Genomic DNA, 24,076 nt, shown 5'->3' with positions numbered 1-24,076 from the left:
TGATTATATGAGAATCTCATCTTTTATTTAAAATAGTAATTTTTTACTCCTGGTTGTGGGGGAAAAGTTTCAAAACATGAACCATAAAGACTCAAAACCCCAAGGCAATAAAAAAGAACCCCAAACTTTTTTTTTAGATCTCATGCTATTTAATATCAATTTAATGCTTTTTTGTGACCAGAATCATGATTTTTGAACATTTCAGGTTGACAATATTGCTTTTTTTTTGTAAACCTTTTCAAATGACCTAACACAGCTTTTAAGATTTAATATACTTTAAAGTCAATTCCAGCCCAATCAAAATAACTTTCTGTTTAAAAATGTGGTAGGAACTTAGAGGAGCGAAACCATTACTTGTCTGGAGCTAAATTTTTGGAATTCTTGAATCAGTGTCTAGTCCAGACTGGATGTATTGCTCATACAGAGGAGTATTTAATTTTTTTTCTTCAAAATGTTGAGCCCTGGCCAGTAAAAGCTCTGGCCTTGCCTAGAATTTTAGGAATGCTCTTTATGGAGTTTTGCCAATAAGCAATCACAGCCTTGCACCAATCAGTTAGCAGAGGGAAATAATATGGACAGAACAGAATTTGTTTTAGTGAAATAGTTATAGTTTATTCACGCTTTTCCAAGGCGGTACTGTTACATTTCATATAATCTTACTGGCTTTACAAGAACACAGTGTACAGTTCAAATATATCTAGACTTGCTCATGTATAAGGTGCCTTAATAGGACTTTTTATAACCTAATCACTCTTTTAAAGAGACCTCGTAAATTAAACAAAAAAAAAATTAAATCACCTCAAGTTAACTCTCTACTGTTCTTTTTAGCTAGTTGGTAACTGTATTTTCAGAATGTCTCTGCCCTAAGATATATGAAGATCTCTCATATATAAAGGAGTAATACAGAAAATATGAAAAATTGATATCACAGGTCCCATAATAGGTAATATTACCTATAATCATTTCCATGGACTCTCAGGTCATAAGACTGGTTGGCCTGCTGTGTAAAGCCAAAAGAAAAATGTCATGAAGCCCACAGCTTATGAAGATGGAGAATTCATGCAGCTCACAACTCCAACTCTCACAACTCCCTATACTTAGTCAATACCTCTATTCCCTACATGAGAACACACAACCTAAGGAAGCTTACTGCATTCCTAGTGACTGTGACTGCTACATCTGCCTATGGGGAGGCGGGTGGGCTTCTGCCCAACATATGGGATGGTTTTTGTAAAGAAAATAACCTGCAGAGGTGGTGGATTATGCGGGGAAGTGAAGAGGTCTCTCATCTTCAGTCTAATAATAGGCTTACAAAAACGGACATTTGCAGAGGAGGTATGTGAGGTGGTTAATTTTTTCCTTTGACCGTTCTCAGAAATGAGAGTCTCAGCTTCTGAGACCTGCTGGTCTTTGAGAATTTTTCTTTGACTACGCCTGCCAAACAGAATAGAAATTTCTGCCCTTAAGATACTGGAAGACTTCCAGAGCTGCTCAGTGCAACCCTCAACATAATTTCCTTGCTTCTGATTTGGAGTACACCAAGAATATATGACAAGGCTTGTGGAAAGGGGACAGGAAGAAGTACTGTACCCTGTCTGATTGGGGGAGCATCTCCTATAGTTGTAGTTTCCTTGAGCCAGTAGGCTGACTTACTACTGGATAGAACCCTTCCTAAATAACAATAATAAGAAATAGACTTAATTTCTCTCTCTGAAACAATGATCTAATCGTTTCAATACAATACAGTACAGAAAACTAGAAAACCAACTGATCATAAAACCTCAATAGTACTGGTATTTGGTTAATTTTTTTAAAGAAACATGAAAGGGTGACAGAGTAAGACTGGCTTGCCATGTGGCTGTTTTTTTTATATTGTTGCTTGCTGATGCAAACTCCCTTAAGTGAATAATACCAATTTGTTTTAAACAAAGTTTGTTTCAGTCACTTAGCATATGGGTTTTGTGGCCTTTAATTTCAATCCTATTCCAGAAAAGGTTCATAAAATTAAATGTACTTAAATATTTATTATTAATAATATTCAAGCCATATTCCAAACACAGAATTATTGTTCCAAGTTTATTGGTTTTATTCAGAGGACACCTGGGGCAATGTGCTGACTGACATGGAATAGAAACACATGCTGCTTATTAGACTGGTACTCTTGCTCTGCACTTCTGAACTGCTCTAGCTTTTGTCTGAGCTATTAGGGTAAGACAAATTGAAGAACATAGGTAAATCCTTGAACTCATGTATCAGAGGGGTAGCTGTGTTAGTCTGGATCTGTAAAAGCAGCAAAGAGTCCTGTGGCACCTTATAGACTAACAGATGTTTTGGAGCACGAGCTTTCGTGGGTGAATACCCACTTCGTCGGATGCATGCGACTATGGTTCAACTCATGTATATAATAGTTTAAATAAAGGAGAATTTCTGCACTGTAACCTTGGAATGTCCATTTCTGATTAGTATTCTTTCAAATCTATCTCTAGCTTCATTTAGATAAAAAATAACCAAGCAGTAAATTCCATTGTTGAAAAATTGATATAGTATTTCAGTTTTGTTTCTTATTCTTAATATAATTTATTTGTGTAAATGCAAAACTTAGTTTAACCGTGGAGTGGTGACTGGCATGTTTGTACTTAGATTTTGAACCCTGTTGTGCTAGAATAGGGGTTCTCAAACTGGGGATCTGGACCCCTCAGAGGGTTGCAAGGTTATTGCATGGGGAGGGGGGCGGGGTCGCAAGCTATCAGTCTCCACCCCAAACCCCGCTTTGCCTCCAGCATTTATAATGGTGTTAAATATATTAAAACGTTTTTAATTGATAAGGGGAGGTCACACTAAGAGGCTTGCTATGTGAAAGGGGTCACCAGTACAAAACTTTGAGAACCACTGTGCTAGACACTGTACCAAAACAGAGGGAGAGTCAGTCCCTGCCCCAAAGAGTTTATAGTGTGAATAGATAAAACAGACAAAGGGTGGGAGAGGAGACAGGACTAGAGCGATGAAGTGACTTGTCCAAGGTCACATAAAGGTCATTGACAGTGCCAAAAATAGAAACCAGATTTCCTGATTTCCTGTCCAGTGAGCTATCCACTCTAGACCATGTTGCGGTCTCTTTTTGTGTTGCTCGTCAACATGTTCTTAAAAAGACAAGAAAAGCTATTCATTAGTAGATTCATGAACTGCTGCAAAGAGAGAGAGAGTGTATTATTATGTAACTTACTGCTACTCATAACATTAATTAGACATGCATTTCTCTCCCTCCTCTCCATTACAGTCCTGGTTCAAAGCATCCTTCTCTCATTGTTTGGGTAGTGGTATTTGTTTAGCATGCTTCTTAAAATTCAGTTTGTCTTTTGGATTTTTTCCATCTACACCAGTGAAAAATATGTTCACAATTTCAAATGATATTTTCTTTATTTCAGGTGAGAGTTCTCGTTCTGTCCCAAATTCTAGCCTGAAAAAAAAATCCCATTGTTTTATTTAGAACTGCAAAGCAGGCTGGATACAATATAGCTTTTAATACAGTGCTTAAGGTAATGAAAGTTAAGGAATACTGAGTCAACTTGCCATTGAGGCAGTGTTTTAAAATCCTGCATTTATAACTATTCACCTCACACATTTTTCTTACTAGTTTCTATCATAAACCTTGGCAGAGGATTGTATTGAAGTGATCAGCTCTGAACCAAAAGAGCATTCCTTGAAAATCAAAGCTAGTTATGAGGTGACCTAAAAAAGTAAATCAGTAGCTTGTTGATTCATGACATGGAAATAAAGTTACCTTCTGTGCATTCTCAGATTGGTTGCTTCAGAATTTGGTAGAAAAGGTAGAAAATGCATACAGTGTTTTTATTCTTTGAGGCGAAAATGTATGTGGAACTTTCATTTGATAATTTTAAAGGGACAGTATATACAGACTACTGCAGCAGTATCATTTTTGTGTGGCAGGACTGTTTGGAGCAATCTAAGGGTACGTCTTCACTACCCACCGTATCGGCGGGTAGCAATCGATTTCTCGGGGATCGATATATCGCGTCTCATCTAGACGTGATATATCGATCCCCGAATGCGCTCCCGTCGACTCCGTAACTCCACCAACCCGAACGGCGGTAAGCGAAGTCGACATGGGGAGCCGCGGACATTGATCCCGCGCCGTGAGGACGGTAGGTAATTCAATATAAGATACTTCGACTTCAGCTACGTTATTCACGTAGCTGAAGTTGCGTATCTTATATCGATTTTCCCCCGTAGTGTAGACCTGCCGTAAGATGGCCTTGTGTATAAAAGGAGGGAGGCGACCATCCTCTCTCTCTCTCTCTCACGCGCACACACACAATGTTTTTCTAAAAGATCTATTCTAGGAATTCTTTTTGGGGAAATTCTATGGCTTGTATTATACAGGATGTCAGACTAGATGATCACAATGTTCCCTTGTGGCTGTGGAGTCCATGAATCTATGAAACACAGAGTTTTCACCAGATCACACATAAAACTGATTCCCATGTATATACTAGCACAACTTGCTTCTGTAATTGTAGAACTTTGTTTTAGTGATCTGTGGAAAATTAACATGGATCAAATTGAATTTTAACATCTTCCATGTGTTCACATTTGAAAAACAAGTAAGCCAGTTATTATGACATTAATATATATGCCTCATAGTGGACTTACTGGATTTAATACTGCATGTGATAATGGGCATTCACGTTTCTTGCTTCAGTGATTTGATTAGAACCAAAATATATGCAAAACATAACTGCAGACTTAAGAGGATTGTTTTGTTGCAATATGTGATTTTGAGCCAGTACCCACAGTCAGAGAACTATTTGTTTCTATTTTATTGGGACTCATCCGGCTCCTTCTTGCTTTGAATAGCCATGGTTAAACTCCAGGCTCCGCTTTTCAGGATAATCCTGTGTTACTAGAGGCCAGCTCTACTGTTCCCCCTGGCCTAATAACTTAGGAACAGCTGCACTGGTTAGAAACAGCTTAGTTTTCTGATCATATCGGCTGGGGAGTCTTTACTGAACCAGAACTACTCTCATCAGTATCTATCACCAAATTAACGTTTCAGTAACTAGGTCAGTATTTCATGAAAATAGGTGGGAGAGATGCAGTAGATGTAGGTGCAGACCTGTAATATCAAGCATTTTGCAACCTAAGAGGGAAAATAGAAGCATAACAAACTTTAACTTTTAAAATCTAGATAGCGATAGATTAGTGTAGACTATTGCTAATGAATTGTGTAAGAGTAAAAATCTATCCAGAAACTGAATTCCTGTTTATTCAAAGGGTAATTTAGGAAGCATCAGTGCAAACATCCGTGTGTGGACCTTCTAAATTATTTCAGCCAATACTTTTGGGACTGGCCTCTACTGCATTAGGAAAGTAGTACGTTTCACTCTAGCTGAGCATTGATTTTTCTCACAGTAGAGGTTTATAATGGCATATGATGGTTTTGTTGTATGAAACTGTCATACGGCTGCTTTCTACTTAAGATCTTAAGTTGGATGTAAACATGGATGTAAACCCCTGAGGTTCAGTGAGAAGCATTAAATCTATTAAATCATTCAGCCACCCTTCCCCAGGTTTTTATCATTATTTGTGCAATGACAGCCAAGTCCCAAAAGCAAGCCTGTAATGTGCATGTAAGTAGGATATATGCAGCTTATATCTTCTGAAACACAATGATAACATCTTCTCTTTATTATGACAGGCTTTTGGAAATGCAAAGACAGCGCATAATAACAACTCCAGTCGCTTTGGCAAGTTTATTCAAGTGAATTACCAGGAAACAGGCACTGTGCGAGGGTAAGTGGCAATCAGCAGCAGTTAAGGGTTTTGAACATGGGTGTATTGTATGTAGTGATATTCTTACCTGCACAACATGAATGTAAACAGACTGAAAATATCCATATAATACGTGGCCTAGAAGGTTATATTGGCCAGCTTTCTTATTTTACAGCTACTTATGTGGGGATATAAGCAGAGTTTACCTGTTATGAACAGATGTTTATTGGTAAAGAAGCTTAAGTGTACATTTTCAACAGTGTCCCCTTTTAGACTCGTGACTCACAGGGATTTAGTCTAAGGGAATTGCATAAGTTAAACCCCTGTGATGAAAATGTAACCATATTTCTTCTCTTCATTCTTATAAGAAAATGTATTGGTTTGTTTTATCATTTATTTTCTGTAGATACTATATCACTGTATTGTTTTGTTTTTGTTTCCCAGCAAAATAATGTCATACTTTATTGCCTGATTTTCAGAGGGGCTGAGAACCCACAGCTCCCACTTACTTCAGAGACAGTTGTGGGCAGTCAACACATCTGAAAGTCAAGCCACTACTTTCCAACCTTTGTAGGCAATTTTTCACATCACTCCCAACTTGCTTACCTTCTTTATTATTTATTTTTGTTTTAAACAAGCAGTTCAGCAATAAGTCCATTTTTTTAATGTTGAGATTCTTCTATTTTAAAATATTCACTTAAATTAAACTCAAGCATCCTTCTCTATTATAATTAGAGGGTTGCAGTGTCAGAAAAAGGATAAATTTCCCCTTTTATTTTGAATAAAGCTAAAAGAAACATGGCCACCTCCTTAACTACACCATCAATTTATGTAGCACCTTTTCATGATACCTCTCTGCTGTGCACTAGTGGCATCTGTTGATTAATAGTACAGCTTTGAGAATAGCGATTCCTTCTTTGAGTGATAGTCCTTATGTGTATTCCACATGTGAGATACACTTTCGCACCATGTGACTCAGTCCAGAATTTTTTGCAAGCAATATCTGTTGGCTCACACATGTGCTGTAGGTCTCCTCATGCTCCAAACTGAGGGCATAAAAGGTGGTGTGGGCTGACGCCTCTTCAGTTCCTTCTTACCATTGCATGGTCTGAGTTGGAATCTTTGGTGTCCTCAGCCTCTTTTTTACTGCATCATTGCTGTAAGATATTATAAATAGTTAATTTTAATAGTTTTTATAGTATAGTCTACACAGGCAGATAGTGGAGCTAGTGTTTTTTCCCTCCATTTCTTTCCCACGCAGAGACTCTCCCCACCCCCACAAGAAGCTTGGAATTATGCCCAGGGTCCTAGGGTTCAAAAGTAGTGTTTCCTGCCCTTGCTTCTTTTCAGTGAGTGACAAACATCAACATTGCCTTTAGTGCTCATGAGATGAGGCTCATATTTCTACCAAGTACAGCATCTGCCACTCTTTTCCCCCCCCAGAACTCATGAGTGTCAGGAGCTGAGACTCAGAAAACATCTCATGGAGAAGATGATGAAGCCCCAGTCAGACGTGGGCCAGGGAGCGCCCCCTGTACATAGGTCTGACCAAGCAGGCAGTGCCTCTCTGAACTCGAGCTCAGGAACAGAAGCCAAGATGTTAAGCCTAAGGAGAAGTCTTCACATGAGAGCAAAGGGCACTTTCATAGACATAAGGACAAGCCGTCTTCATCAAAAACGGCCCCAAAGAGAACAGATACCTCCCTGACCCTGTTAAAGTTGGGAGAGCTAGCGCACATGGGTGCTAAGGACTTAGGCCCAAGTACATTTTCTGAACAGGAGAAGGAGGCGTGCAAGGATATGTTTCCAACTGTTCTGACAATGGCTCTGATGATGAAGGTTTGGGATAAACAGCTCTTGGTGCTCCCATCCATTTCCAGAGCTGATGCAGTACTGGTAGTGACACCCATGGGGCAAGCTGATTGCCACAATGACCAGGGAAGCTCTGGTTCCAACAGCTCTGCCAATGGACTCTCCTGGTATCCCAGGGTCATCAAAGAGTTGCCTGTCCTCAGAGGACATCTTTGCTCTTATCTGCATTCTCCACTCCCATCAGAACCATCTCTATTCCAGTACATGGATATACCAGAGAAAGAGACTATCCTGACAAGGCAGCATCCTTTTCCTGTCCCACCTGCCAGCCTTGAGGTGCAACCATCAGTACTGTCGGTTCTGCCAGAGATAAGGTATCTAGCTTTCTCTTTGGACGAGGCTGAGGCCTCTCAGGATTCTCTGTGGCATTGGATGGAGGTGGCATGAGTCAGATACCCCAAAAGATCAGGGTTCTGACCTCCCACCATATATGATTGCCCAAGAGACAGGTAGTGCCCTATGCCATGTCGTCGTCCTCTGCCATTTGATCCTTTCTACTGACAACATTGGGGGCCATGGGAACCCTACACTAGACACCTGGAATCAGTTCAGGAGTTCTATTTGCCATTGTCCAGACATAAGAACAGACACCCACAATCAGCCCCATCAGAATATTCAGAAGTGGAAGGTGAACTGGTTCTGACAGTTCTAGGAGCCAAGCTCATTGTCTTCACTGGGTGAGACGGTTACTCCATCTTCTCAGTCTCCATCAGATGACTTTAAACAATATCAAGAGCTTATGCACAGGTGGGTTCAGAGGTACAGATTCAGCTTGAGGAAGGCCAGGAGCCTCAGCACAGTTTACTAGACATTTTGCAACCTTCTGGTCCCAGTGGAGTGGCCCTCTCCATTAATGAGGCCAACATGAACCCAGCAAAAACAGTTTGTCACACTCCTGCTTCTTGTGCTGCCACCCCTAAGAGGGCTGAGAAGTGCTGCTTGGTCCCACCGGCGGGAGGAGGGGCGGGTTCCCTCATCCACTGCCGAACTCTTGGTGGTGAAGGTGGCCACAGCATGGTCCAAGCAACAGCACCTAAAGGCTACTCCCTCTGGTAAAGGTTGAGTTGCTTGTGTTCTTTTAGGGAGAAAGGTCTTCTCTTCCACCTCCCTTCAGTTCAGGATTTCAAATTATCTGGCCGCCTTGGCCAAATAAGATTTTCCTAATAAGATTTTGGAATTTAAGGACAAGCTCCCTGAGGGGGGTAAGGCCTGCTTCCGGGCCTTAGACTAGGATAAGGGCCAATTAATGGCCAAAACTTCCCTCTAAGCTGTGGTGCATGCAGCAGATACTGTGTCTAGGGGGGTGGTTATTTCCATTGTTATGGGGAGAGACTTGTGATTGTAACCCTCAGGTTTCCTGGAGAGGCGCAGAGTACCATCCAAGATCTGTTTCAAAGCAATCAACCTATTCTATAAGAAGATAGATGAGTCTCTTCAATTTCTCAAAGACTTGAGAACAACACTTCACTCGCTGAGCATTTATACCCCTGCCCCAAGAGAAACTACTAGAGACAAGGGTGTAGGGCAAGACCACCTCCTCAGCCATTTATCCACCAATGTCCTCAAGAGCCACTATGCAGGAGACAGTTTATAGACCCAGTAACCCAGCCTCTGTATCATCCACCGCCACATCATACTCTAACCCCCAAGTAAAGGCTTTGTTTTTTTTTTACAGGACTGTCGAGACCTGCATCCATTTATCGATGCTAATTCATTCCTCTCCTCTGATATTCAGAGGTTGCCTTACCGATTTGCCAAAAATTGGAGGGCGCTAACTATAGACAAATGGGTATTAAAAATTATTCATGGCTATCTGATTGGGTTTCTGATACTTCATACCCACAAACTCCTTTCCTGGTTCTGTTTCAGGGACCGTTCTCGTGAGGAGATTCTAAGACAAGAGGTGAACTCCCTTCTCCAGGGAGCTACAGAAAGGGTTCCACTGCAACATCAAGGGAAGGGATTCCCCTTACTAGTTGATCCTCAAGAAGAATAGGGGATGCAGGCCAATTCTCAATCTGAGACAGCTGAACAGTTTCATTCAAAAACCAAAATTCCATATATCCTTAACAACAGTTTATTTGTTAGAGGAGGACACGTGGGTCATGGCTCTCAACATGAGATGCCTATTTTCAAATAGACATCCACCCAGTACACGGGAGGTTCCTCAGGTTTCTCTTCAATGAAGAGCATTACCATTCAGAGTCCTTCCCTTTGGTCTAGCTATAGCACCCACGGTCTTTATAAAGGTTTCTTCAGCAATGGCAGCTTCAATGTGAAGAGAAGGATTTCAGACTTCCCTTACCTCGACTACTGTCTTTTGACAGGCAGTTCCTATGAGGAAGTCCAGCAGGCAACAGTGTTCTGCTCAGCCTTCTGCTATCCGTAGGTGTCTGCGTCAACCACAAAAAAAATTCCATCTGACCCCCATGAGATTTATACATTGTATAGGGGTGTGACATATCAGGTTACAATCCAGACTGAGTAGCTGTGTCACCCTTGCCTTGTAACTTGTGGTGCCCTTTACAATGTCTTGCTGTTCACAAACAGCCTCCAACCAGATGTAAATCACTCCCAGGTATATCTGTGTATGCTGCAGCCAGCCACACGTTGGCTCTTACCAGCCTTACAGATTACCTCAGAGTAACCCCAACAGACTTCTCCCAGTCCCAAATTTGCTCCCAGAAACATATGTCTTATACTGCCCAGCCCTTTCCTGGATAGTACAAATATATGAAGTCTATTATTCCTTTAAGGGAACAATATGCACATAACTTGCTACCCCAAATGGATTTACCAGACAGTTCAGTCTGAACACACTGGATTAGATAAAACAAGTTTATTAATTACAAAGAGAGATTTTAAGTGAGTACAAGTAATGAGGCATAAAAGTCAGAAATGGTTACAAGAAAAATAAACATAAGATACTTACGAGTGCCTAATTTAATAAACTATAATAGATTCAAACAAAGTTTCTTGCCTCATGCACCAGCAGATAACTGACCAAACTCTCAGGTCAGGACGCCCCCACCCCCGAGTCCAACACCTGCTTTCTTTGTCTTTTCAGGGTGCAGGGATAGGCAGAGAGAGAGGGGTGCTTTGGGGTGTTTGTCCTTCATTTTTAGAATTTCAGTCCCCCTCTGGAAAAACATTTCCAGCTGAGAACTAGAAGCCAAAGAGTCTCTGTGGAAGGATATTCCCAGCTGTTTTTTTCACCAGTTGAAACTTCCTTTGTCTTCCTTTCCTATTTGATGACTCTGTTTACTGCTTAAATGCAAATTAAGCAGAGCACACATTCCTTTGTTTAGGACACACCTGCTTGCCAACTTTTGTTTGGGCAGGGCTGGAAGGTTTGGAACATGTGTTATAAGAGTCCCCCGTATGGTGGTGTTAATTTCACATACAGTGTTGCCACATGCATTTTATTGGGATATTACTGACCGGCAAATTAAGAATTTTCAAGTGATACCTTACAAGGCGTACTTTGTAGAAAGGTTATTACAATAATGTGTAGGATATGACTGCCGGGGTGTATTCTGTCACAAGGGATGATGTTGGACTCCACTATAGCAGGAATGTATCTACTTTTCAAGGGGTTTCAGGCCATGAGCATGCTCATACATCAGACCCAGGACGTCAAACAAAACTTTCCTTTCCCTCCTTAACCACATGGCACATGATGCTGTTTGTCAGGCTTCCTCTTTGTGGCCTACAGCCTGACTTTTCTCTATGTATTCACCAGATAAAGGCAACATAAACTGTAAAGCCATTCCACCAAAGTTTTAGATCCTTTCACCTGGTGGACAAAACTGGAGAATGGTTCAGGTGTAGGGATCCCTTTCCTGACACTGACTCATGATGCAACCATTGTTACCAGCGCCTCCCTCTTGGTTTGGGGCACTCACGTGGGTGATCATATGGCATAAGGTGTCTGGAATCTAGAATACATGGCAATTTACCAGAACTCGGGGCAGTCCATTGAGTCTGTGATGCCTTCCTCCCACTCATCCAATCCAGTCATGTCCAAATAATGTCGGACAACATGACAATGGTGTTTTATATAAACAAACAGAGGGGAGCAAGATCTCTCCCTTTTTGCAGAGGCAGTTGCCCTCTGCAGTTGGTGCATCAGCCATCACATAACCCTGTCAGCAGCATATTTACGAGGGATGCAGAACTACCTAGCAGACAGCCTGAGCAGACATTTTCCCATGATTTATGAATAGGAGGTTCATAATTTTGTTTTTAGCGATATCTTCGCCCAATGGGGAATGTCTTTTGGGAGAAAAGGAAACTTCCTCTGTGCTGCTACAGAGCAGCCTTGGTCAAGGTCTCAGTGGTAGATGCCTCTCCTAATGTCATGGAAGAATCACCTGGGGTATGTCTTCCCTCCCATCCCATTAATACTACAAGTTCTATGGAAGATCCACCAAGACAGTGCTCAGGTCATCCTGATGGTACTCATCCGTTCTGGTTTATGGGTCTGCTGAAGCTCTCAGTTCACCCACCCATCAACATCCCCACATTACCTGGAAGGTTCAAGCACCTCACTCTGAGCTGCTGCAACTCAGGGCCTGGTATTTGAATGGACATCAGAAATAGAGCATTTATGTTCTTTATGGATGCAATCCATCCTTAACCAAAGCAGAAAAGACTCTATGAGAAGCTGTTACTCAGAAAATAGAAGCATTTCTCCTATTGGGCTCACCTATTCAACTTGTGTCCAAAATCTGCCAGGATCCCCTGCTATTTTAGAATATCTACTTACCCTTAAATCATTGGGTCTTCCGCTCAGTTCTCTGTGAGTGCATTTAGCAGCAATCAGCGGTTTCCATCCTCTGGTGGATAACCATACAATATTCACTCATCCTGTCACAACTAGATTTCTGAAGGGGATTCTCATTTACTTTCCATCATTGGTGAAGATTGCGCCTCATTGGGACCTCAATTTTGTTTTATCATTGCTCACTAACCCCTCCCCATTTAAGCCTGTAGCTACATGCCCTCTGGCCCATTTGTCCATGAAGGTGGCCTTTCTAATAGCCACAATGTCAGCCAGAAGAGTCAGTAAGCTCTGAGCACTCATGGCAGACTCACTGTATACTACCCTCTATAAAGAAAAGGTCTTGTTATGACCCCACCCTAGATTTGTCCTTAAAGTAGTTTGAGTTTCAAATGAGTCAAATAATCCACCTACCAGTATTTTTTCCACAGATGAAGAGAAATGGCTGTATTCTCTAGACTTTCGAAGGGCTAAGCCTTTTGTCTGGAAAGAACAAAGGATGTTAGTAAGACACCAAACTATTTCCATAGCAGAGCAATCAAGGGATCAGGCTATATTGGTACAGAGACTTTCAAAATGAATCTCGGGTTGTATTGCCCTTTGTTACCAGTTAGCTCATATTCCCTCAGTGTGTGTGTGAGAGCTCATTCCACTAGAGGGCAAACTTCTTCCTCTGCCTCGCTAAGACATGTACTCCTCCTAAAGATACTTAGGGCAGCTACTTGGAGGTCTTTGCATATCTTCATGAGACATTTCGCTCTGGTGCGGTCAACAGCAATGGATACAGCTGTGGGGACAGCAGTATTACATTCAGCTATCACTTCTGTGTCCTCGTACCCACCCCATGTCTGACTACTGCTTGTTAATCTCCCATGTGCAGAATACACATTGGGATTATCACTCAAAGTAGAAATTGAGGTTACTTACCTTTAACTGAAGGTTCTTCGAGGGGTATGGTCCCTATCTGTATTCCATTACCCACCCTTCGCCCACTCTGCTGGGGATTGTTAGAACTGAGGTAAGAATGGGAAACTGGAAAGATGTCAGTCTGCACCATCACTTATGCTCTCGGTTCAGAGCATGAGGAGAGCTATGACGTGTGTGCAGGCCAATGGACACTGCCTGTGAAAAATTTCGGACTCAGGCTCATGGTATGGTGCGCATGTGTATCCCATGTGTGGACTACAGATAGGGACCACACATCTTGAAGAACCTCCAGTTATAGGTAAGTAAGCTCCATTTTTAGTATAATCCAGCTACTGAAAAAGTTGGAGGAAACCTCTTGCTTCCCTTAGAAATTGCACTTTGTTGTCTCTGGCCATCTGGTATATTATGTTTCTATACTTAATTGTAAGCTCCTTGGGTGCCGCCCCAAGCACAGTAATAGCATTTGAAAAAATAATTAGCTGCCTCTGTTGTAGTATAAAATATTGTTTTTCCATGAACCTCACAAAAATGTTTTTATATAATTCCCTAACTGTGAGTATATTTAAATATATATATATAATAGATGTCTAGAGCCAAGCTTTTCAGAACCTGTGCAAAATTTGTCTCTCTGTCTTATACCTGCTGTTTATCAATCATGTTTATTATGGTGGTGCCTAGGAGCCACCTAACAATGGGCACCTATTGTGTTACTACTGTGGTTGAACAGTGGCTATAGCCCTGCCTCAGAGATGACAATTTCTGATGTTTCTAATTGCATTTACACAAGTACATTTGATGCAAAAACAACTTGCACACAGTTCTGAAAATCACTGTCCAATATTTGGTTAAAGAACCGCATATGTTTAATTGCCAAAACATGAAGAGCTTGTAAACTTCAGAGGTTTAGTAGCAAGATATTTAGCATCAACAGACTATTCAGCAAAATACTTGAATATATACTTAGATGTGAATGACTGGAGAGTGACCATAATAAAGGAGGGCTTTAAAATGTAGACCTGAACTTGCAATTAAATCTCCATGGGCAGATCACTGCATCCACATGGATTTCATTGCAGGATCAGGACCGAAATGAGCTCTGATCTCAGTTTGGGATTTAGAGGGTTAGTCCATTTTATCTTTCTGAATTTAGGTTTAATAGGTATCTTAGATTCTTTAGTTTCTGTCAAGACTTCCCACTACACTCCCTGCCTCAAAAGTCAAACATAATTTTGGGCTTGTTCTGCCTAGGAAGAAATGTATATAACTAAATGAAACAAGAATGAAATAAAAATGTCTCTTTTCTGTATAGTAAAAAAATTGCAATAAAGCTCTCCATTTAATCTGAACATTGGATGAATGACTAATTTTCTTCTTCCAGAGCTTATGTTGAAAAGTATTTACTGGAGAAATCCAGGCTAGTCTATCAGGAACACAATGAACGGTAGGAACCTGTTTTTTACTTATGTGTATCTTTATATTTTTAATTATATATTTATTCGGTGCATGACAGATAGTTTTAATATCCTATTTTAACTGGACTGTAGGAGATCAGTTTCACCATTCTAAGGGTACGTCTACACTACCCACCGGATCGGCAGGTAGTGATCGATCTATCGGGAATCGATTTATCGCGTCTAGTGTAGACGTGATAAAATTGATCCCCGATTGCTCTGCCATCAACTCCGGAACTTCACCGCGGTGAGAGGCGGAAGCGGAGTCGACGGGGGAGTGGCAGTGGTCGACTTGCTACCGTCCTCATGGCCAGGTAAATCGACCTAAGATATGTCAACTTCAGCTATGCTATTCGCGTAGCTGAAGTTGCGTATCTTAGGTTGACACCCTCCTACCCCACCCTCAGTGTAGACCAGGCCTAAGTATGTATTGCTAATCAATTTGCAGGCAAGCTACTTAGAGCTTGTGTACACAGTGACATTCAGGAAAGTGAATTAGTTAAACTGTATTAAACCCCTGTATGAACACTCATTCAGAATTAAAATGGCCTTAATTCAGTTTAGTTTCAGTTAAGCTAAGGGCTTGTCTACACTTGAAATTCTACACTGGCATAGGTGCAATACTGCAGCTGTAATGCTGTAGTATGTAGACACTCACTACAGCGATTGGTGGAGTTTTCCTATTTGCGTAGGACAGGTAATCCACCTCCCCAAGCGGCAGCAGCTAGGTCAAGAGAAGAATAATTCCATTGACCTAGCCCTATCTACACCGAGGGTTCAGTTTAACTGTCTTGCTCAGGGATGTGGATTTTTTCACAGCCCTGAGTGATGTAACTTGGTCACCCTAACTTTTGAGTGTAGACATGGCCTAAGCCTGTTTCATTTGGGGAGTGAAATCTAGAAGGGAGGAAAATCCAGATCTCCATTTCATCCTTACAGTCCCTGTCTTATATTTTCCACTGTCTTTCTGACTAATGGATACATCAAATGTTATAGCATGGTTATTATGTGACTTCTGCATTATTTGTAAACTATTTAAAATTTAATTTTGGGGCAGGGGCTGTCTTTTTGCTCTTTGAGCAGCACCTTGCATAATGGGCTAGGGCTCCATGGACTATGGCTCCAAGGCGCAATGGTGATACTAATAAAGAAAATGATTTATTTTGCCTACTTATGGCCTTTTATTTCCCTATTGCAGACTTCTCTTTTAATTTCAGTGATTAATTATTCCCTCTATTTTAAACAAATTTTCCACTGTCTCATAGTTTATTAAAAAAAAAAACCCAACCCCCCCCCCCCCCAAACAAAAACAAAAAAAAATCCTGCAAACCCCACATGGCCCTTATTAGGAGGTAGAGAAAGTCAAACTTTATCTTCTATTGATTATGTCAACTACTGGCACTTTCTTCTGTGTTGCTCTTTGAGGGTATTTCTACAGTGCAATAAAACATCCACGGCTGGCCTGGGTCAGCTGAGTTGGACTCCAGGGCTATAAAATTGCTGTGTAGCGGTTCTAGGACTGGAGCCCTGGCTGTGGGACCCTCCCGCCTTGCAGAATCCCAGAGCCCTGGTCCACCTAGCGCCCAAACGTTTATACAGCGGTTTTATAGCCCCACAGCCCAACCCTCTTGAGTCAGAGTCAGCTGACTGGGGCCAGCTAAGAGTGTTTTATTGCAGTGTAGACATAACTTGAGACTATTGTTCTTGTACAGTTTTACATTAATTGCTATGTGTCCTTTGGTGTAATAGATAAGACCCTCTTGGTGCTAAAATTATCCTATTAAGTTAGATGAAGGGGAAAAATAAATCGTTTTGCAATCTGAGTCTCATCCATGTGGAACTGGTACATCCATTATTATAATGCTAATGTACTGTTCTCAAGGTTAAATTGCATGCACACCGAAACTTGAAAAATGTATTCAAGGTTGTTATGAGTTAATCTTTTTTCCCCTCAGAAAATCTTTTGATAAGACTCCTGAAGTGCAGAATTCTTAATTTTAGAAATACTATTGTGCTGGCAATACTATTCTATTGTGAAGTCATGCTTAAGTAAAAGTAATTGTTATCTTAGCCATTTTAGCTCTTTTAACATTAATAGTGTATTTCAAGCATTTAGGATGTGTTTGATATCAAAATGAAATAAGAGGATTTCAAATCCCCTTCTGCAGAGCCAAAGTGGCAGAGTTCTTGCCCTGTTTACCACTTTGTAAGGAAGAATGTTGACATTTTGGGGTCTAGACTAATGTATTACTATTACATATGTTCCTAAGCTCTTTCATAAATTTATTCTTGGACGATGGGTGTACTAAGTGGGAACAAAGGTTCTAATTCTCTGTTACTCTGCACTTTGTGCCGTTGTTAACATCAGTGTGAAGTGGTGGTCTGATTTAGTAGCTTTTTTTCACTCACTTTATGTTCACTTTGAACGAGTTTAAATGACTACACATGGTGCAAGGCAACAATCAGGCAGAAAGTTTTCCCCTTTCCCCTTCATAGCCTCCTTTTATAAGGCTCTTATACCTAGTGAAGTCAGATATCCTGCTCATCCTTTACATATATCTAAGCATGAAAACATGCCTCAGGGTTCCAGTGACGGGTGAAGGCCTCACGGGGGAACTGGGGGCTTGTCGGGCGAGCGGCTGGGGTGTTCTGTTTTCTCTTTGGGAAAGATGGTCACCCTGCAGTTCCCAGCTGCCATGGGCAAAGAGGGGGCCCCCCTGCAGCTTCCAGCCACCATAGTGGCAGCGGAAACCATGGAGCCACAGCAGCAAAAGTCACAGATGGGTTATGGCTTCCGTGAATTTTTGTTTATTGGACATGACCTGTCCATGACTTTTACTTAAAATAACCATGACAAAATCTTAGCCTTAGTTAAGAGTAAGGTATGTGTGGATAAGAAATTCCTTTAAGTCTGTATCCTTTGCTTTACCACTGGGTTGTCCCAGAAGGGGTTAATTAGAAAACCAGAGCTACTGGAGCCAGGTGGGAGGAGGGGGTGTAGGGTAGTGAGCAGTGGGTGGAGCTTTGGGGGGAAGAGGCTGGCTGGGGGCAGGGCCTTGGGGTGGAGTGCAGGCGGGGCCCTGTGGGGGGAAGAGGCCAAGTGGTGGCTGGGTCTCAGGACAGAGTGAAGGTGGAGCGGAGGGCAAGGCCACAGTCTTGGGGGCGGTCCCTTTCTGAGTGTGGGCCTGGTGCCATTGCAAACCTGGTACTGGACACAGATGTGATTGTTCCACTGCCTGCTTCCAAGGGGGACCTGAGTACGGATTGGGTGTTTGCACACACATTAGCCAATTGTACATTGTGCAAATGGTCCGTTCATGCTCTTGGTATTAATGGCTGGAATGTTAAAAGTGAGCTAAAGAAGTGAGGTGCCCTAATCTCATTTGAAAGTCAATGAAAATTGGGTACCTAATACCCTTCATGCCTTTGAAAATCCCAGTCTCAATTTGTATGCTCAATTGCACATGTAGCTGCAGTCCCACAACTTTGGAAATCAGGTTCTTAATGTGAACACACAAGTATATGTACAATGCTGATATTGATTTTCAAGTTTAACATCATTTTTATTTGTTACCAGGAACTACCATGTATTTTATTACCTTCTGGCAGGAGCAAGTGAGGAAGAAAGATCAGCATTCCATCTTAAACAACCCGAGGAGTATCATTACCTCAATCAGGTGGGAATAAACAGGCAGCTTTGGGGATATGACAGCATTTTATAAAAAGGGTTGTAGAATGTATTTATCTCTAGAATGATGGCCCATTCTTTCCTGATGACATACTTCTTCTCTATTGATTTTATTTAATGCTAATAAAGAAAATAAGCTGAGTGATGAAATTTGTCTGTGGCCTTTGTATTCAGGGTTTCATGATGAGATATTCATCAGTGTTGGCACTTCAGCTATTTGAGAAGGGCAATGATTTTGATGCTATCAGTCATCCTTAAGTGGAGTACAGAAGAATAAAAATATAAGCTATTTACTGAATATAATCTCCTAAGGGCAGTTATCATTTACCTTCCATCTGTATGAATGTTGTTGTTAATTAATATCTGTCGTCTACCTAGGTCTGTTCAGATAGAGATGTGTCTGCTTGTTAGCAGTGGGCCTGTAGGATATAACAGCTTGCATGATGATGCTATAATTCTGTAGCTTTATGGATTGGCTGCCTGATAGCATGACTTTAGTACTTTAACAAGCCTAATATAAACAAAATGTAGAAACCATCAACCACAAATAAGTGAGATATTTCTGTGGGACTATTCAGTTAGCATCGCAGAAAATTTATGAAGCTTCGTTGTAGAAATGTTGTGCCCACCGCAACATTTATGTGAGCGGGTCTTTGTCCAGCAAGCTGGCCTCCCTTACAGCAGATGGGGAGAAGAGGGAAAGTTTACAGGGATGAGCAGGAAGCAGTTGGAGCTAGGTCAGGACAAGGTCAATGTATAACCCTGTAGAGGTTCTTTTTACCAGGTTTGGGCAGGGCTCTCCTCTGCCATTAATGTACATTAAGAGGAAAAAAGTTTTAGCTCCTGTAAATGTTAATGGGATTTGGACAGTCACATGTGGAACCCTTTGTGACAGGTTGGACCCCTTGGGAAGCCACCTGATGTCCTGAGATACCACTGAGTCTACCTGTTTTGCCAGCATGGGCCCCCTGTAACCTTTCTTGCTGAGCCAGGCTCTTAAAACAAACACCCACCCACCCTGCAGATCAGCTCTGGGAAGACTCAGCTTAAGGGACTTGCTCCAGCATTCAGATGTCCACCTCTCTTGGAGTGCAGACCCAAAGATATATTATCAAATTCGCCCTCTCCCTCAATGTGGAAAGTGCTGTGCTTCTTGTCCCCCCCCCAGTTAGAAATGACAGAAACTGGGTTTAATAAGGAACAAAATAAATCTTATTAATTATAAAAGGCAGATTTTAAGTGGTAAAAGGGGTTACAAACAGAACAAAAGAGATTACTAAGCAAATGAAATCAAACTTGCAAACTAAGCTAGTTTAACTAAAGAAATTGGTTACAAATAGTATTTCTCACCCTAGATATTGTTGCAGGCAGTTTGCAAAGTTGCTGTGGTTCAAAGTTCCAGTTATATTCCTTTTCAGACTGGACCCCTGTCTGAGTCTGGACTTCCCCCTTGCTTTCCCTTTTGCAGTCTTTCTTCTTGGGCAGATAGGTCGTGGAGAAGGAGTCCTGTTTGCCTTCCTCCCCACCCTGAAATAGGATTTACATAAGGTGGGAATTCTTGGTTTCCCAAACTTGACCCCCCCCTTCCCTTACAGTGGAAAGTTACAAGAAGTCCCAGGTAATGTTTTAGTATCAGGTGACAAGACCACCTCACTCTCTAGGATTATGGCATCCATGAGTCAGTGGCAGTATGGAGCGTCCACAGGAAGGCCAAGCTTTTCACAATTCATTGTCCTTGCTGATGGGCCATCTACCCTGTTTAGTTTTTCCATTGTTGGACCTGAAGTGTTAGCAGTGGACGTCACCCAAAGTAGCATAGTTGAAATACAGATACGTAGTCAATATTCCTAACTTCAGATACAGAAATGATACAGGCATACAAATTGGATAATCACATTCAGTAAATTATAACCGTTCCAATGATATCTCACATGAGCCATCTTGCATAAAGTATATCTGTTGTTTCATATTCATATCATAAGCATGTTTTCATAAAGAATATGGAATGACATGTCACACCCTTGTTTGTCAGTGGTTAATTATCCTTTCATTTCATGAAGTTGAAATCACATGCAATATAAAACTAAAAAATAAAGAATCCCTAGTTATGTTATATGTGGATTTTTTAAATTAAATGTTTGTTTTACTTTGGAATGATAGATCTGAGAACAGTTTAGTATATATTTAAAAGAAAAATGTTTTTTCATTGGCTAGCAGTAAATAATTTGCCATTCTTAGATTACAAGTTAAAGCTTCAATTGTGTAAACACAGTGCATTGCAAATAGCTTTTTAGTCTGTCTTAAACTTGTGAAAGGTTGACAGCTTAAGAGGGCTAAAGTCTTCAGAAAGTAAGAAATGTTAAAGTCCTTTAAAGCAGTATGACATTAAGAATTTCACACAAGCTAGTGACCTAATAGAGTTTAAGGCTTTTGCTCTTAAACACGGTGTAAGTATTGGAGAGGTTTGAGAACATACTGTGTTCTTTATGTAACATGTTGTGTAATGCTGAAGCATGGCAGGGCCAAGATAATTTTCAAATGCATTTTTTTGTTTGGTTGTTTCATAATCTTAATTTTGTTTTTTAAAACAGCTATTTTTATTACATTTCCTTTATTTTTTTCAAGGTTGTAAAACCGAGGTCAACAGTATTTAAAAAACAACAACAAAGTAGTATAATGTACTAGGTAAGGAGAGGGCTGACATGTTTTAGATTAAAACTTCGGTTTTAGTCTAAATCATGGTCTGAGGATGGTTAGAGGTGCATAGAATTTCTAAGTGCCCCTCAGTGGATCTTCAAAGTAGATTCTGGATTTAGCTGAGGATCATGATGACAGTTTGAAGTTTTGGACATGATTACTCTATTGTATCCAGGCCTATTTGTTAGAGAAAGAGAGCTTTATCCATGCGGACCTACACAAATTGGCTTCTTTAGAAGTGTTAAGTGTGTCATTTCATGCCAGTACCTTCCATTAGTGCAGTAACCACATCCTTCCCATCGCCTACATCCAGTGGGGACAATGAAAGATAAGGAGGAAGAGGAAATGGAAACATGAAAAGGCAAAAATATTAAATCACCTTTGAATATTCTCATACTAATTAAATGGATTTGTTACAGGTGCCTTAGAAATACATAAACTAGAGAGAGATTAGAGAGGGATAAGAAGAGATAAAGGGATGGTCAGTTACTGTTCACTGAAAAGATGAAAAAATTAGGGAGCAAAGTAAAACTTTTTTCTTTCTGTTTTCACCAAGGCTCTGGTCCACGTTTAGGTGTACAAATCAAAATTATATTTTATATTGAGAGTGAGCATTAAAGCATCTATTGTTTAAACCCCTCCAGTTTTTGTAAAACGTATGTGATATTTGAGCAAGCCTTCAGTGTAAGAAAAGAGCTGAAATAATTAATTTTTTTTAATATTTTTTAATAAAATAACCTTATTTGTAATTTCTGCTCAGGTCAGATTTGGCCTGTCAAATAGATTTACAGTTGAAATACTAACGGTCCAATTGTGCACAGTGCTCAATACCTGGCTGGCCTTCACGCCTACTGCAGTCAACACCATGCAGGACTGGATCTGTAATGAGTTTAATTACTGCAATATAAACAGTTGTGCCATAACATTTTCCCACTGGGGCTGCTTTCTGCTTTATTTTTTTAGCCTTGAGAATCCTTATATTTTGTCCACCCTAACTATACCCTTTTTAACCCCATCTCTGTCTTTCTGGCTGAGAAAGACTAGATGGCACTTCCATAGGAACCCTTGATGCTGTTCCTTCATTGGCCATATGAATCATGGTTTTCCAACGTATGTAGCTCCCCAGAGAAGGGGTTAAGAGAGTAGAAACTAGACCTTGTTTTCCAGCATGGCTGTGCAGATCACTATCACTAGGTAAGCCCATGGCTTAACTATAATAGTCATAGATAAATCTGTCTTAGAAATATATTAACCTTGTAACATGCAGAATTATCATTATACATGTTATTAAAATACCATAAGTAGAGATCAGAATATTGACAAATGTGGTAAATAATTCCTAAAACCTAAATTCTTCCTTACAGATTTTAAATTTCATAACTCCATGCAAAACGAATTCTGACTTTGCAAGTAATGTAACTGCATTGCTGCCCTGTCTCAAAGGCCTGGGGGAGAGAGTTATGCTTGACTTGAATGCTACTTAACCTGATCTGCCTTGCTTTCAGATGACAAAGAAACCCCTCAGACAGAGCTGGGATGATTATTACTATGACTCTGAGCCGGTCAGTACAAGTACATGTGCATTCTGTGTTGCTGGTGTAGGGTGCTTTTTTGCTTATTTGAATCTTTATTCTACACCAAGACACAGAGGAAATTTAGTTAATTTAAAATAGAAACACCAAAGCTATAGGTTTTCTTCTCAGTGTGGTTGCTTGGATATTTAGCTGGTGATGGTGCAAATCTTTTTTTCCCCATCCCTTTTTTGGTCATTTTCCTTTGCTAAACCTTCTCTCTTAGTTTGGATTGAATATGCCCATCTAATTGAACCAAGTATCAATTTTCTAATGATGATGTTATCCTAAGTATAGTGCATATATGTTGACAAAAAGGTGTACATTGTATAATAATGGTTTCATGATATAGCAATAATCACATTTCTCTTTTGTGAAAATAAAGTAATTCTTTCAGTGATATTTCCAAGTACAACAAACTGAGATTTTTAATTAAACAGGCATTGAAACATTTGTTCTCCATGATCCTTCAAAATGACTGCAGTAGTGAATTTCCTATCCGATTTGTTATATAAAAATACTGCACCACGTATGTGAGAAAATGGAGACACCAATATAATTTAGAATAAAAACAGTTCCTTAGTTAAAATAGTTCGGCTTGTAGTGTTATCTGAAAGAAGACAGCTTAACAGCAAGACCTTTCCAAATACATATGACCAAAAAAGGAAATGTGAAGCTCTTTTTTACACCCCCCCCCCATGCAATTCAGTCAAGCGGCACTAGCCCAGATTAGAGATGTGCTTTTGGTTTGTGTGGCCTGCAGATGATGTGTATGTGTTCTTTTTTTGTCAGTTTTGTCTTGAACCTAAAAGCATGCTTGTAAATCTAATTGCATGTTATCATTGCTATCTATGTGCTTTATACTAACGGAGTTTGGTAATCTTAAGGAATAAAAGGTAATCTGTAAGGATATTCTTTTACTGTATGAGTAAATAGGCAAAAATAAAAGGAAGACTTTCATCGGTGAGAATATTTAATCTCAGACCCACAGAAGGGACAGACTATAATTGCCTAAAGTTTAAAATAATGAATATTGAATCATTCAGTGCTTGTGGGGGGGCGGGGGGAATCTCTGTATAATATACTAACAGTTTCAAAGAACTAATTTGGATCATGTATTTAAAAAAAAACAACCCATAATTAGGAGGTAGATAAGACAAATCCTCCTTACATTTGAGCTGGGCTAATCACGCTGTTCAGATTTTTTTTGAAAACCAAAACCAGCTCGGGATGATGTAAGAAAAATAGAGTTGCTTTGCCCATTTCTGAGCAGCAAAGTCTGTAAATATTTTTTAGT

At 40.4% G+C, this 24,076-nt stretch overlaps 1 protein-coding gene across 2 annotated transcripts in view; it reads left to right on the top strand.

Annotated features, from left to right (window-relative positions):
* Positions 1–24,076, top strand: part of MYO9A (myosin IXA) — a 480,816-nt gene that overhangs the window by 194,266 nt on the left and 262,474 nt on the right. For both annotated transcript variants that reach the window (XM_044979720.1, XM_044979719.1), the window contains exons 3-6: positions 5,717–5,811; positions 14,751–14,813; positions 18,401–18,500; positions 22,714–22,770. In XM_044979720.1, coding sequence (XP_044835655.1) covers positions 5,717–5,811; positions 14,751–14,813; positions 18,401–18,500; positions 22,714–22,770 — 315 coding nt within the window. The remainder of the gene's footprint in view (positions 1–5,716; positions 5,812–14,750; positions 14,814–18,400; positions 18,501–22,713; positions 22,771–24,076) is intronic.

This window comes from Mauremys mutica, chromosome 11, assembly GCF_020497125.1.
Source record: "Mauremys mutica isolate MM-2020 ecotype Southern chromosome 11, ASM2049712v1, whole genome shotgun sequence".
Classification (NCBI taxonomy): Eukaryota; Metazoa; Chordata; order Testudines; family Geoemydidae; genus Mauremys; species Mauremys mutica.
The sequence above is the reverse complement of the archived record's forward strand: the minus strand, read 5'-3'. Positions and strand labels throughout refer to the sequence as shown.